Source organism: Anabrus simplex, chromosome 5 (genome assembly GCF_040414725.1).
Source record: "Anabrus simplex isolate iqAnaSimp1 chromosome 5, ASM4041472v1, whole genome shotgun sequence".
In the NCBI taxonomy this organism is placed as follows: domain Eukaryota; kingdom Metazoa; phylum Arthropoda; class Insecta; order Orthoptera; family Tettigoniidae; genus Anabrus; species Anabrus simplex.
The window spans coordinates 346,950,286-346,965,068 of record NC_090269.1 but is presented as its reverse complement, the minus strand read 5'-3'; the positions used below and the strand labels follow the sequence as shown (position 1 = coordinate 346,965,068).

Here is a 14,783-nt window from a genome sequence, read left to right as displayed (position 1 = left end):
ATACTTACTTGTACCCTTGGGAGGTTTATTCTCATAATGAAAGCTTTGGATAGCTCCTGCACTGTAGTCTACTGATCCTGGTGGGGGGTACAACCTGCAACAGATACGCGCCACCAAAATGAAACACTTGCTCTCACATATTCAAAATTCCCTTTATTCTAGGTATAATTCTATGGTAGTATTATTAGAAATAAATAATTATTTGTTAGAGAAATAAACCTGAAAACGTCGTATATATCAAACACTTATTACGTTCTCGTTAAGGATACACAACAGAACCTGATTCCAATAATAGCATAAGCCTCTATTTTTAGAATATACGCAGTTTTAGTCTATTTTCAGATTAATTTTGATTAATCCTGTCACATTCTACTCAAGCGTTTACAGTCTTCTTTCTTCTTTCTCTACCGCTTTTCACACACCTGTGGGGTCGCGGGTGCGAACTGTGTCGCACATGTGGATTTGGCCCTGTTGTACGGCCGGATGCCCTTCCTGACTCCAACCCTGTATGAAGGCATGTAATCACTATTGCGTGTTTCTGTAGTGATTGCTAGTGTAATGTGTTAAGTGAATATGAAGAGACTCAGGAGTTTATGGTATGGAATAATAATCTACATCCCACTTTAAACCTTAAACTGTCAATGAGAGAAAGCTGCACAAGGATATTTGACCCCAGAAAAGCAGAAGTGACACCTGGATGAAGAGGAGAAATGAGGAACTGTACTAACAAACTACTGAACGGACAGAAGTAATGGGAAAAAGTTTCTAAACTTTTACAGCAAGAAATGCAAGACCACCGCTGTTTGGATGAAGGATGTTACAAAAGATCTGAACGAAGTAGGTCTAAACAAACAACACATGGAGGAAAGGGACAGATAATAATAGAGACACAAACACTTAGTTCGAAAAACGTAGGAACCAGCAGAAGACCGTAACAGGCCGACAGTGGGAGGCCAGAATACATAAACGAGAAGGTTTTCGGAGTACAAGAGACAGAGATCAGGGAAGGATAAGGTAAACTTGGTCAACAGAAGCCCCAAAAACGATAAAACAAAACAAATGAGTGGCGTAGGCCTATGTTGTTCTGTGTTGCATCAGATGAAAGTTCCAAATTTGTGTTCTATATTATTCTTAGATCTCCAAACTTTGTCCCGTTTCTGTACTGGCTGTGGTATGGAGTGGGATGAATTTTCGTGGCTAGTTTTACGACCGGATGCCCTTCCTGACGTCGACTTCATTAGAGGAGTCAATGAGATTAAATGAACGACGTGATATATGATAGAATTAAGGGAGAGTTTGCTGGCACATAGCCTACACCCGTCGAAGAATACCAAAGGCTTTACGTCTCCAACCGACGGACCAATCACCATCAATAGTGACATATGTCCTCACTCGATATGAGCACATAGAATTCAATGACTTGACGAACATGGCCACCAGTCGACTTGCCATTGGTAAGTAACATTGGCATTGAATGCAACACTTTAGAGAAGAATATCTGTGCAGATTATTTGGAAATTAATGCTGCTCATAGCAAAATGTTTCTGAAATACGTAACCCATCAAAGAAGCTCAATTAATTGACATGGAAAGATGAATAAATGGTTCATTTTGGATTATTTGTTCACTGTGATAATTTTTGGAAGTCCGATCGTAGCCACCTATAGGTTGATGACCTTCAATTTCCAAAGAGAACAGCGCAGTTTACCTCCAGAACGTACCTTTGGAACGTAGTTCAGTAAACTGCCACGCTACTGTGTCACTACTAATTATGAAAGCGCTGTCTAATGGAACGTCTAACTTTTCGACACTTGCTTACAAAAGTTTCCAAACGGTCAATATTATCATTCCTTGGCTCTTGGTGGTTTATTTGAAGGAACCATAAACTAATTGTGTAAAAAATACACATTGTACAGTAAGTTGATAATATATTATATTTATAATAGTACTACATAGGTAGCTCATTAAGTAATGTAACAATGCGTGTACTTTTCAGACTTTCATTTGATTTTCTTTGTATCGATCACCACAGATCCGCATTTAAGGATATCGCCCTGATGGCAGATTTCCTATCAGTTGTTTATCTATACTTTTCTTAAATAATTTCATCGATTTTCATCGATTCAGAATTAATCGTCCTGATGGCTACGTGTGTGTTTGCGGATCCTCACACACAGTGGACCACCTACTGTTTGAATGTGCTGCATTTTAATGAAGAAGGCATGACTTGAACTCTCATTTGAATTATTGCAGCATTGCATTATCAAAACCCCTGTATCATTTGTTTAAGAAGCCGTGCTCTTACAAATATTTTATTAACTTCATCCACTTCATTTTCCGTCGATTAGATACATGAATTCTTTTTCATTGTAAAACTGAATATGTATTTTAACTACAACCCTTGTATATATACTATGTAAAATAGGGTTCGAAACTGCTTTGGATATTCAATAATAATAACTAATTTCACAGAATTTGGAAATCTATCGAACATCGCCGTTGGTTAATTATCCAATCCATAATTCCTCTTCCTATACATAAATATTTGCCAAAATATTTACTCTTGAATTCCAACTTTATCTTCATATTGTGATCTTGACTACTTTTGAAAACACCATTCAAACTTAATCGTCTGCCAATGTCATTACATGCAATCTCTCCACTGACAGCTAGGAACATACCACTTAGTCTAGCAACTCGTTTCCTTTCTCCCTAGTCTTCCCAATTTTCAATTTTTCAATGCTGCTCTTTTGGTAGAAATCAACCATAACATATCGAGCTGCTTTTCTTTGGATTTTTTTCCAGTTCTCGAATCAAGTAATTCTGTGATACACTGTGATACACTGCAACCGTACTCTGATTTTAGTCTTACCAGAGACCCCTATGCCCTCTTATTTTCACGTTTACTATAGCCACTAAATACCCTCATAACCATATAAAGAGTCCTATAACTTTTATTGGCAGTCCCGTTTATCCCTAGGTATTTGCAGTGATTTTTACTCCAAACCAAAGAAAGTTTATCACTGGTTCCCCTCGCAGCCATGTAGATCGTACCTTGTACCATTGAAATGTATCCACATCAATAATATGATAGCGTGGCTTGTAGAAGACTGGTCAAACAATGAGGTGCATATTATTTAATGTGTCTATGCAGCAGATCAGTTAAAGGCAAAAATAAAAAAAAAAACTACCCTAGTATGTTTGGTCAGGCTACACTCAGTGATCTGTAAATGTGAGTTATTATAGTAATGCGAGTACAGGATCATCCAGTATTGTCTTGTCCTGGCACTGACTAAAATTAATTCATATTTTAGACTAAAAGACAACTGTGTGTACTTCAGAAGAGCATTCGCGAGTGAGGGTGCAGTCAGCTACTTAAAGTCCTTTTCTTCTAAGTACAGGTCGATACTTCAGGTTACGTATGAAAATTATTTGTAACATTTTAATATACTTGGATTTACTTCTATGTATTTTACTTGTGATTGTAGAATGCACATTTAGGTCAAATAGGTTGACAATTTAAATAGGAGATATTGGAATTCGGCTGGCAGTTAACATTATTTACTCGAGCTATATTTTTCCATTGAAATAACACAAAAATGAGAACCTTTTCTGGTTAGACACGTGTGTCTCATGTACACTATACCTCCTATGAGTTTAGAAATAACATATATACATACCATAGTTCCTTCTCGCAGAAGAAAGAGTGACGTATTTCACAGTCGAGATCATTAAGTCCTCCATTGCGATGCATCGAACCGCAGTCCTGTCCAGAGTTCACATCATTCTGTCCCATGTTGTTGAGATCTCCCTCACCCTTGTGCCAGATTCTTCCAAAACCTAAACTTGCTAGCGGCTCCCCTAAAATTTACGAATATCCATACTTCAGTCTTTTGAACTTCCATTAGACTTACCTTCAGAGAAAATACAATGTATTGCGTCAATCAAATAAAATGAAAGATGGAATTATGAAGAAGAGGAAGATAATGACTGAGGGATGTTTCCAAATTAACCCCTGAACACAAAGCCTACTTCAGTAGCACACAGACACCAAACCACAAAATATTTACTACTGCACTTTTCACTTGTTGTTTCCCTACAGACTTGACTAAGGGTCGGTATTATAATGAAAGTTTAAACTGAAGATTGAGTTAAACTTGAGTTTAAACCTATGTTGAGTCTTATAATAGCCGGCCTAAGTTAAACTGAGGTGAAGAAGGAAATATATGATCTTGGTAGCAGTGACTTGCGAGAAAAGATGACTGTCGATAATGTTTTGTTTACTTCATACATACATACATACATATATTATCATTATAGACTGTTATGCCTTTCAGCGTTCAGTCTGCAAGCCTCTGAGAATTTACTACACGTCACCACAATCCTCGATTTGCAACTAGTGTTGTGGCATCATTTAGTTCTATACCTCTTATCTTTAAATCGTTAGAAACCGAGTCTAACCATCGTCGTCTTGGTCTCCCTCTACTTCTCTTACCCTCCATAACAGAGTCCATTATTCTCCTAGGTAACCTATCCTCCTCCATTCGCCTCACATGACCCCACCACCGAAGCCGGTTTATGCGTACAACTTCATCCATCGAGTTCATTCCTAAATTAGCCTTTATCTCCTCATTCCGAGTACCCTCCTGCCATTGTTCCCACCTGTTTGTACCAGCAATCATACTCGCTACTTTCGTGTCTGTTAATTGTAACTTATGAATAAGATATCCTGAGTCCACCCAGCTTTCGCTCCCGTAAAGCAAAGTTGGTCTGAAAACAAACCGATGTAAAGATAGTTTCGTCTGGGAGCTGACTTCCTTCTTACAGAATACTGTTGATCGCAACTGCGAGCTCACTACATTAGCTTTACTACACCTTGATTCAATCTCTTACTATATTACCATCCTGGGAGAACACACAACTTAAATACTTGAAATTATCGACCTGTTCTAGCTTTGTACCACCAATCTGACATTCGATTCTGTTGAATTTCTTACCTACTGACATCAATTTAGTCTTCGAGAGGCTAATTTTCATACCATACTCATTGCACCTATTTTCAAGTTCCAAGATATTAGACTGCAGGCTTTCGGCACAGTCTGCCATTAAGACCAAGTCGTCAGCATAGGCCAAACTGCTTACTACATTTCCACCTAACTGAATCCCTCCCTGCCATTTTATACCTTTCAGCAGATGATCCATGTAAACTACGAACAGCAAAGGTGAAAGATTACAGCCTTGTCTAACCCCTGTAAGTACCCTGAACCAAGAACTCATTCTACCATCAATTCTCACCGAAGCCCAATTGTCAACATAAATGCCTTTGATTGATTTTAATAATCTACTTTTAATTCCATAGTCCCCCAGTATAGTGAACATCTTTTCCCTCGGTACCCTGTCATATGCTTTCTCTAGATCTACGAAACATAAACACAACTGCCTATTCCTCTCGTAGCATTTGCTTCTTGTAGGTAAAATGGCGGATAAAAGCAATAAACGTCCTAGTTTTACTTGGAAGGAAATAGAATTCCTTGTGCAATTAGTACAGAAATATTTATATAGTCCGTGAAACAGTGGCCTTATGAATTCCTCCGAAATCTCCCATTGTAATAACCATACTACCAGAGGCATAAAACCGCAATGCTATTAGTAGCTGACTGAGGGGTCTACACCATGATTTCTGAAATAGAAGGTTGTTACTTTATTTTCTGAAATTTACACTTTTGATATTCAAACTGTTCAAAAAGTCATTTTTACATTCTTACCTTTTCGTAGCATGTTTTATTTGCTGAAATAGGGTTATGAAAGTCTGTTTTGTAAGCCTAAACCAATTTAAAAACTCTGTTTCATTCCATATATGAACGTGACGTGCCCGTGGTCGTTCAATGATTTCAACCACTTCTTCATCATCGCTTAGTATTTCTTCATAACACCTCAAAAATATATTCGAGATCCATTCGTTCTGCCATGTTGTAAGGTTATGTTTTCTTAAGCTTTAGTTTAAACGGTAGATGAGTGGCAGTAAAATTAATATCTAGTTAAACTTAAGATTAAGTTTTATAATGCGCAACTAACAGATAAACCGAAGTTTAAACTGAACCAACAGTTTAAACCACTATTATAATATCGGCCCTTACTTGACTTAATTCCTTAAACTCCTGTTGAGGACCATGGGGCCGAGACAAGGTTTCGCAATCTGGTTCTGTGATGTACCATGTGTTTCAGCTTTCCTCATGTGTACACAATCTGCTCACTCTCTATCTCTACTGTGCTCCTCCATGACATCTTTGCTTTTCCTCTCCTCCTCTGTCCCTGGAAATTCCATTCGAGAGCTTGTTTTGTTATGGTGACATCAAGTCTACGAAGTGTATGGCCAATCCACTGCCACTTTCTTTTTTGAATTGCTGTTCAATCGGTAATTGGTGCGTTCTCTTCCACAGTTCCTCGTTTGACACCTCTTCTGACCAGTATATCCCTAAGGTATTACTAAGACATTTGTTCACAAAGTCTGAATCTTCTGCAGCAAAGTTTTGTTTCCCGACAGACAAATTACTATATTACAAAAACCCATCCTACATAAGAGCAATGTGTATACTTATTTTCACCAAGTTCAGCGCAAGGTTTTAAGATATTAACTGCATAATTACGTATTTCGCCCTTCCTGAGTAGTGTATATGTGGCAAATTGTACTCTCTCTGCCACTTTGTCTCGCTTCTGCTTGAGGAAGGTGCACAAAGAGAGTTAAATAATGTTATTGGTTCACTTTCCAGTAACAAATATTAAGGTTTTTGAAGATTGCAATTGTGCCGGAATTTTGTCCCGAAGGAGATCTTTTACGCGCCGGTAACTCTGCCATTATGGGGGTGATGTACTCGAGCACCTTCAAATACGACAGGATCGAACCTGCCAGCTTCAGCTCCTTTACCGTCTGATCCCCTAAGCCCGGTGGTCCACATAAATATCACACAGAGCAACTTCGTTCATCGGGGACAATTTGTATTCACACTGATTTTTTTTTCGCCGTATGCCCACGAACACTTACTGCAATATGACATCATTTGCTTCTTTCTAAGACGGACATATGCAAAAAATTTCCTCATCATACTACTGGATCTAGCTTCCACTTCTGAAAGTCCACATTTATCTCTTGAACTCCCTGGAAAATCATTGTTAGTTACATCACAAGAATATGTTGTATACTATTATAAAATGAAACGCACTTTTCTGTAACTGCAGTGCGTTAGTACAAAAGCTTCTTGGCTTCAAGAGAAGAATACATTGTAGAAAAAGAACACATCACGGAAACTTCTCTGATGAGTTAAGAATCCACTACAATGAACAGAAATATGTCGTGCAAAGTGAGTAAAAATAATGCTTTGTTGTCAAATGGCAAAATAATAGGTTTTGTGCTCTAGAGTTAAGTGGAAAATCTGATAATCTGTCGGTACAAGGAAAACATTAGTATTGCTCTTTGCTTTGTGAGTATTTGTATATGGAAACGAAAGTTGAACACTGTGAATAAGTACGCGATATGCATGTGGAGATAAACGACCTAAATTACAGGGACATTAAAGAAAAGGAATGACCAGGTTTCCAAAGAATACGGTGAAAGTTGTTTTTTGAGTATCAGTCCATAGACTGGTTGGATGTAGCTCTGCATGCCGCCCTATCCCGTGCTAATCTTCTCATGTCTACGTAACAACTACATCCTACATCTGCCCTAATATGCTTTTCATATTCATACCTCAGTCGGCCACTATCGTTCTTACCGCCTACACCTCCCTCAAGAATGAACTAGACAAGTACTGAAGATGTGTCCTATCAATCTCTTCTTCTCATCAAATTTAGCTAAATCGATCTCATCTCACTAATTCGATTCAGTATACCTTCATTCGTGACACGATCTACCCATCTCACCTTTAGAACTCTTTTATAACACCACATTTCGAAAGCTTCCAATCTCTTTCTTTCTGAGCTAATAATTATCGTCCATGTTTGAATTCCATACAATGCCACGCTCCATACGAAAGTCTCCAAAAATCTCTTTCTTATTCCTACTTCAATGTTCGAAGGTCAAGTTTCTTTTCTTAAAAAGGCCAGCCTTGCTTGTGTTGGTCTGTATTTTATGTCCTCCTTACTTCTGCTATCGTTAGTTATTTTACTACCCAAGTAAACATTTTATTTTTTTTCCTTTAAGAATACATTTCCTTATCTAATATTTCCTGCATCACCTGACTTTGCTCGACTGCAATCAATTAATTTCATTTTGGACTTATTTATTTTTATCTTGCATTCCTTCCCCAAGACTCTGTCCATATCATTCAGCAATTTCTCCACATCTTATAAGAATCGGATAAAATAACGATATCATCGGCAAATCTCAGGGTTTTGATTTCCTCTCCTTGGATTGTGATTCTCTTTCCAAATTCCTCTTTAATTTCCTTTGAAAACGGTGGGAGGGATGGAGGATAATCTGCAGCCTTGCCTCACTCCTTTTAGAATTGCTGCTTCTTTTCCAAAGCCCTTGATTCTTATCCCTGCAGACTAATTGTATACTGATTGCTGATAATTCTTCCTTCTCAATATCCGATCGCGATCACCTTTAGAATCTCAAATAAAATAGCCTGGTCCAATTAACATTATCGAATTCCTTTTCTAGATCTTCAAACGCCATGTACGTGGGCCTTTCCCCATAAACCCTAATCAACAAGAGCGGAAGAAGAAAGTTTAAGCCAGTAGATCACATTTTTAAGCACAATGATTTTCTTAACAATATATTTGAATGAATACACGTTAAAAAGGAATCCTAATAAAAACACTGGACTGCCTGAATGACATATAACCATTAGAAGGAGATAAAACAAGCCATGTAATCTATAGGACATGAGGATATATTTGATTTTAAGGTATATAATGATACAAGGTAGCTTAATATATCAGGAGCTCGCACGGAGCAACATTATTCTTTAAGCATATAAAGGAATATAGAGTAGAAGGGCACTGATACGAGTTATAATTCAACATACTCAACATTGTTGACCGAGCAGCTGTTCTAACGGTACATCAAGGCATCAGTGACAGCAAGGGAGGAATCTGCGTCCAGTTCTTGAAGCCCGACATGCCGGCATGCTGAAAGGCCGTATCGTCATTGAATCGCTTACCACCTAAGGCCCTTCCTCAACTGTCCGAAGAGACGGAGATCACTGGATTCCAGGTCGGGCGGCTGTAGATAGGGTGGTCCAAATACCTCCTACCCTAAGCTCCGTAACAATTCACGCGTGCTGTTGGCTGTGTGTGATCTGGCATTATCATAGCGCAACACGACGCATGTTAAGAGAAGTTCAAGGAATTTTTTGCGAATTGCTACCCAGAAACGCTTCAGTGCCTCGCAGTAACTAACAAAACTTACTGTCACTCCCCTGGTGAGGAAATGAACCACTCAGAACATCCTTCCAACTGCTCCAGTGCTTTTCGTTGAAGAAGTGCCTAGATGATAAGCCATCCAAAGGCAAGTCGGCCGTTCAACTGGCCGCTTCGCGGAATGAATGCTGATTTCTTGTATGTAGGCATCTATGCACTACTGTACCGTTAGAACAATGGACAATGATGGTCAACAGTAATGCCAACCAGTACCCTTCTACTGCGTATTTTTATACATCACTGCAAATTAAAGTTCCTCCTTGGATGTGCATATGACTTTCTTTTTTTTGTATCTCCTCTGTAAATGCATTCAGCAAATTAGCGTTCTCTTGTACGGTGGTTCTGTTTCATTTATAGAATTCTTCTTTAAGAGCGTTTCCCACAGATGTTCGGTTGCAGGTGTGAACTGTGTAGTGCATGGGGATTTGACCCTGTTTTATGTCTCGATCCCCTTTCTCACACCAACCACACATCCAAATCTGCAGGGATGTAATTACTATTCCTTTTTTCTTTGGTGGTTGGTAGTGCGGTGTGTTTTATGAATATGAAGAGAGGAGTGTTGGGTAAGACCAGAACACACTGTCCGCGAGCCGGAAGAATTAATTAGACACGATTAAAATCCCCGACCCGGCCGGGACCCTCTGAACAGAAGGAGTCGAACGGTTCATTTATATAATAGTTGTGACATATTGTTAATTTTTCACTTGGCTCATACAATGGTTGTCACGATTGGACCAGTTACACGGACTATAACCACCATATTGATACGTGTTGTAAGGGACCAATGGTGATCCGAATGTCCGGCTCCATGGCTAAATAGTTAGCGTGTTGGACTTTGGTCACAGGGGTCCTGGGTTCGATTCTCGACAGGGTGTGGAATTTTAACCGTAATTGGTTAATTCCGCTGGAACGGGTGCTGCGTGTACGTGCCGTCTTCATCATCATTTCATCCTCATGACGATGCTCAGGTCGCCTACGGGCGTAGAATGAAAAATTCTTGTAAACTGGCGAGCCGAACTTGTCCTCGGACACTCCCGGCACCAAACGCCATACGCGATTTTTGTTAATGATCGGAATTACTTTTATGTCTACTCTAATAGTAAATGATATCATTACTACAGTATGTTACTCTATATTTTCTGTCATCATTTCAGGTAAACATGGCCATATGTTTTTCAACATTACGCTAAGTCCTTGATATTTATGATCCACGAGTAGATATGCTTTATGTGATAAAGAGAGCCAGTATATACACTTAAGTTTTATTCTTAACTTGGGTAGTAAAATAACTAACTATGGTAAAAGTAAGGAAGACATAACATGCAGACTAGCACAAGCAAAGAAGGGCTTTTTCTAAGAAAATAAATTTGCTCAATTAGAACATTGATATAGGAATAAAAAAAGATGTTTTTGAATACTTTCGTATGGAGCGTGGATATGGATGTGAAACATGGACGATAACTAGCTCAGAAAGAAAGATAATAGAAGCTTTTGAAATGTGATGTTACAGAAGAACGCTGAAGGTGGGATGGATAGATCAAATCACGAATGAAGAGATACTGAATCGAAATGGTGAGAGGAGATCGATTTGGCTAAATTTGACCAGAAGAAGAGATAGAATGAATGATAGGACACATCTTAAGATATCCAGGACTTGTGCAGTTGGTTTTTGGGGGATGTGTAGGTTGTAAAAATGGTGACAATCAGATTGGATCAGATGTAGAATGCAGTAGTTACGTAGAAAATAGAGGTTAGCACAGGATATGGTGGCATAGAGAGCTGCATCAAAGTAGTCTATGGACTGAAGACTCAAAAAATCAAGAATAGTGATAATGTAGTATCCTCTTCTGTTTCAATGCGTACTTAGGTGTGAATTAGTATGCTATTTAAAATAAGTCCTTCCGAAGTGCTAAATTTCTAAACATGTATCTTCGGTGTGCTCTCTATTCTGTTATACTATAATTCAAATGATATTTGATTTTCATTTCCTGCAACCCAATTAGTGCAGCAAATATAACCACTAATTTTCTTACGTTTTTAAAAAATTACTTAAGTAATTTACCTAACTAAAGAAGACTATGACTGGGTGCATGGACACTGAAATATTTCATCAAGAAGATAAAGTGCATCGGTGTGTTTTAAATGGATACTCTTAAGACGTGCGCCAAATTTAAAATACGTTTGTATGTATATAGGCGTTTTGAAAATATTGTATGATTGGAAGGAGTGCAGTAGTCTGTTGTTGTTTGAGTCATCAGTCCATAGACTGGTTTGATGCAGCCCTCCATGCCACCCTATCCTGTGCTAATCTTTTCATTTCTACGTAACTATTGCATCCTACATCTGCTCTAATCTGCTTGTCATATTCATACCTTGGTCTACCCCTCCCATTCTTACCACCAACACTTCCTTCAACAACCAGCTGAACAACTCCTGGTTGTCTTAAGATGTGTCCTATCATTCTATCTCTTCTTCTCGTCAAATTTAGCCAAATCGATCTCCTCTTGACAATTCGGATCAGTATCTCTTCATTCGTGATTCGATCTATCCATCTCACCTTCAGCATTCTTCTGTAACACCACATTTCAAAAGCTTATATTCTCTTTCTTTCTGAGCTAGTTATCGTCCATGTTTCACTTCCATACAATGCCACGCTCCACACGAAAGTCTTCAAAAATATCTCTCTAATGCCTATATCAATGTTTGAAATGAGCAAATTTCTTTTCTTAAGAAAGCTCTTCCTTGCTTGTGCTAATTTGCATTTTATGTCCTCCTTACTTCTGCCATCGTTACTTATTTTACTACCCAAGTAACAATATTCATTTACTTCCTTTAAGACTTCATTTCCTAATTTAATATTTCCTGCACCACCTGCCTTTGTTCGACTGCACTCCATTACTTTTGTTTTGGACTTATTTATTTTCATCTTGTACTCCTTACCCAAGACTTCGTCCATACCATTCAGCAGCTTCTCAAGATCTTCTGCAGTCTCAGATAAAATAACAATATCATCGGCAAATCTCAAAGTTTTGATTTCCTCTCCTTGGATTGTGATCCCCTTTCCAAATTCCTCTTTAATTTCCTTTACTGCTTGTTCTATGTAAACATTGAAAAGGAGGGGGGACAAACTGCAGCCACGTGTTCCTACATTTCTTCTGAAGCCAAACTGATCTTCCCCCAACTCAGCTTCAACTTGTTTTTCCATTCTTCTTTTGCAGGCATGAGATACTAAACTAATGGTGTGGTAGTTTTCCTTTCCTTTCTGGATTGCTGCTTCTTTTTCAAAGCCCTCGATTCTTATTACTGCAGACTGATTTTTATACAGATTGTAGATAATTCTTCGTTCTCGGTATCTGATCTCAATCACCTTCAGAATCGTAAATATCTTGGTCCAGTCAAATTATCGAATGCCCTTTCTAGATGTACGAATGCCATGAACGTGGGCTTGTCCTTCTTGATTCGATCCTCTAAGATCAGACGTAAAGTCAGGATTGCTTCAAGTGTTCCTACATTTCTTCTGAAGCCAAACTGATCTTCCCTCAACTCAGCTTCAACTTGTTTTTCCATTCTTCTTTTGTAGGCATGAGATACTAAACTAATGTTGCGGTAGTTTTCACACTTGTCAGCACCGGCTTTCTTGGGAATAGGTATAACAACATTCTGACGAAAATCGGATGGAACTTCTCCTGTCACATACATCTTGGACACTAAATGAAATAACCTTGCCATGCTGGTTTCTCCTAAGGCAGTCAGTAATTCAGAGGGAATGTCATCAATTCCAGGTGCCTTGTTCCTATTTAGGTCACTCACAGCTCTGTCAAACTCTGACCTCAAAATTGGGTCTCCCATTTCATCATCATTAACAGACTCTTCTTGTTCCAGAACCAAATTATCTACATCTTTACCTTGATACAACTGTTGGATATGTTCCTGCCATATTTCTGCTTTGTCTTCTTTCCCTAGAAGTGGCTTTCCATCTGAGCTCTTAATATTCATACACATAGATTTCTTTTCTCCAAAGGTTTCCTTGTTTTTCCTGTATGCAACATCTACCTTTCCTAGGACCATACAACCTTCGACATCCTTGCACTTCTCCTCCAGCCATTCTTCCTTAGCTACCTTGCACTTTCTAATCCACTTAATTCTTTAATCACCTGTATTCTTTTCTGCCCTCTTCATTTCTAGCATTCTTGTATTTTTGTCGTTCATCAATCAGGTCTAGTATCTCCTGAATTATCCACTGATTCTTAGTTGATCTTATCTTCCTTCCTAACATTTCTTCAGCGGCCCTACTGACTTCGTTTTTCATGACTATCCACTCTTCCTCTATTGTGTTTCTTTCAGCCTTTTCATTTAGTCCTTTTTCAAAATGTTCCTTGAAAGAATCCCTCACAATTTCTTCTTCCAACTTGTCTAGATCCCATCTTTTTGCATTCTTTCCTTTCTTCAATTTCTTCAGCTTCAGATGGCATTTCATGACCAACAAGTTGTGGTCAGAGTCCGCGTCTGCTCCTGGGAAAGTTTGGCAATCCAACACCTGGTTTCTGAATCTCTGCCTAATCATAATGTCTATTTGGTACCTTCCAGTGTCGCCAGGTCTCGTCCACGTATACAGCCGTCGTTTGTGGTGTTTGAACCAAGTATTGGCAGGGACTAAATTATGATCAGTGCAGAATTCAACCAGCCGACTTCCTCTTTCGTTCCTTTGTCCCAATCCGAATTCTGCTACTGTATTACCTTCTCTTCCTTGGCCTACCACTGCATTCCAGTCTCCCATCACAATTAGATTCTCGTCACCTTTTACGTATTGTATTAAATCTTCTATCTCTTCATATATTCTTTCGATTTCCTCATTATCCGCTGAGCTAGTAGGCATATAGACCTGCACTATTGTGGTGGGCATTGGTTTGGTGTCTATCTTGACGACAATAATTCTTTCACTATGCTGGTCGTAGTAGCTTACCCGCTGCTCTATTTTCTTATTCATTATTAAACCAACTCCTGCATTTCCCCTGTTTGATTTTGAGGTGATAATTCAGTAGTCGCCTGACCAAAAATCCTGTTCTTCCTGCCAACGTATTTCACTTATACCAACTACATCTTAGTCTATCCATCTCCCTTTTCAGATTCTCTAATCTACCACAACGATTCAAACTTCTAACATTCCACGCTCCGACTCGCAGAATGTCAGTATCCACCTTCCTGATGATCGCCCCCCTCTCGTGTAGTCCCCAGCCGGAGATCCGAATGGGGGACTAGTTTACCTCCGGAATATTTTACCCGGGAGGAAGCCATCATCATTACATCATTCATATAGAGAGAGCTGCATGTCCTCGGGAGTTAGTTACGGCTCTAGTTTCCCGT

General features: G+C 38.9%; 1 protein-coding gene across 1 annotated transcript in view; it reads right to left on the bottom strand.

The window, feature by feature from the left end:
* LOC136874893 (uncharacterized) overlaps positions 1-14,783 on the bottom strand; it is a 74,295-nt gene that overhangs the window by 25,201 nt on the left and 34,311 nt on the right. The window contains exons 5-6 of the mRNA XM_067148598.2: positions 3,680-3,860; positions 9-94 (exon numbers count right to left, since the gene is read on the bottom strand). Of these exons, the coding sequence (XP_067004699.2) occupies positions 9-94; positions 3,680-3,860 (267 nt within the window). The remainder of the gene's footprint in view (positions 1-8; positions 95-3,679; positions 3,861-14,783) is intronic.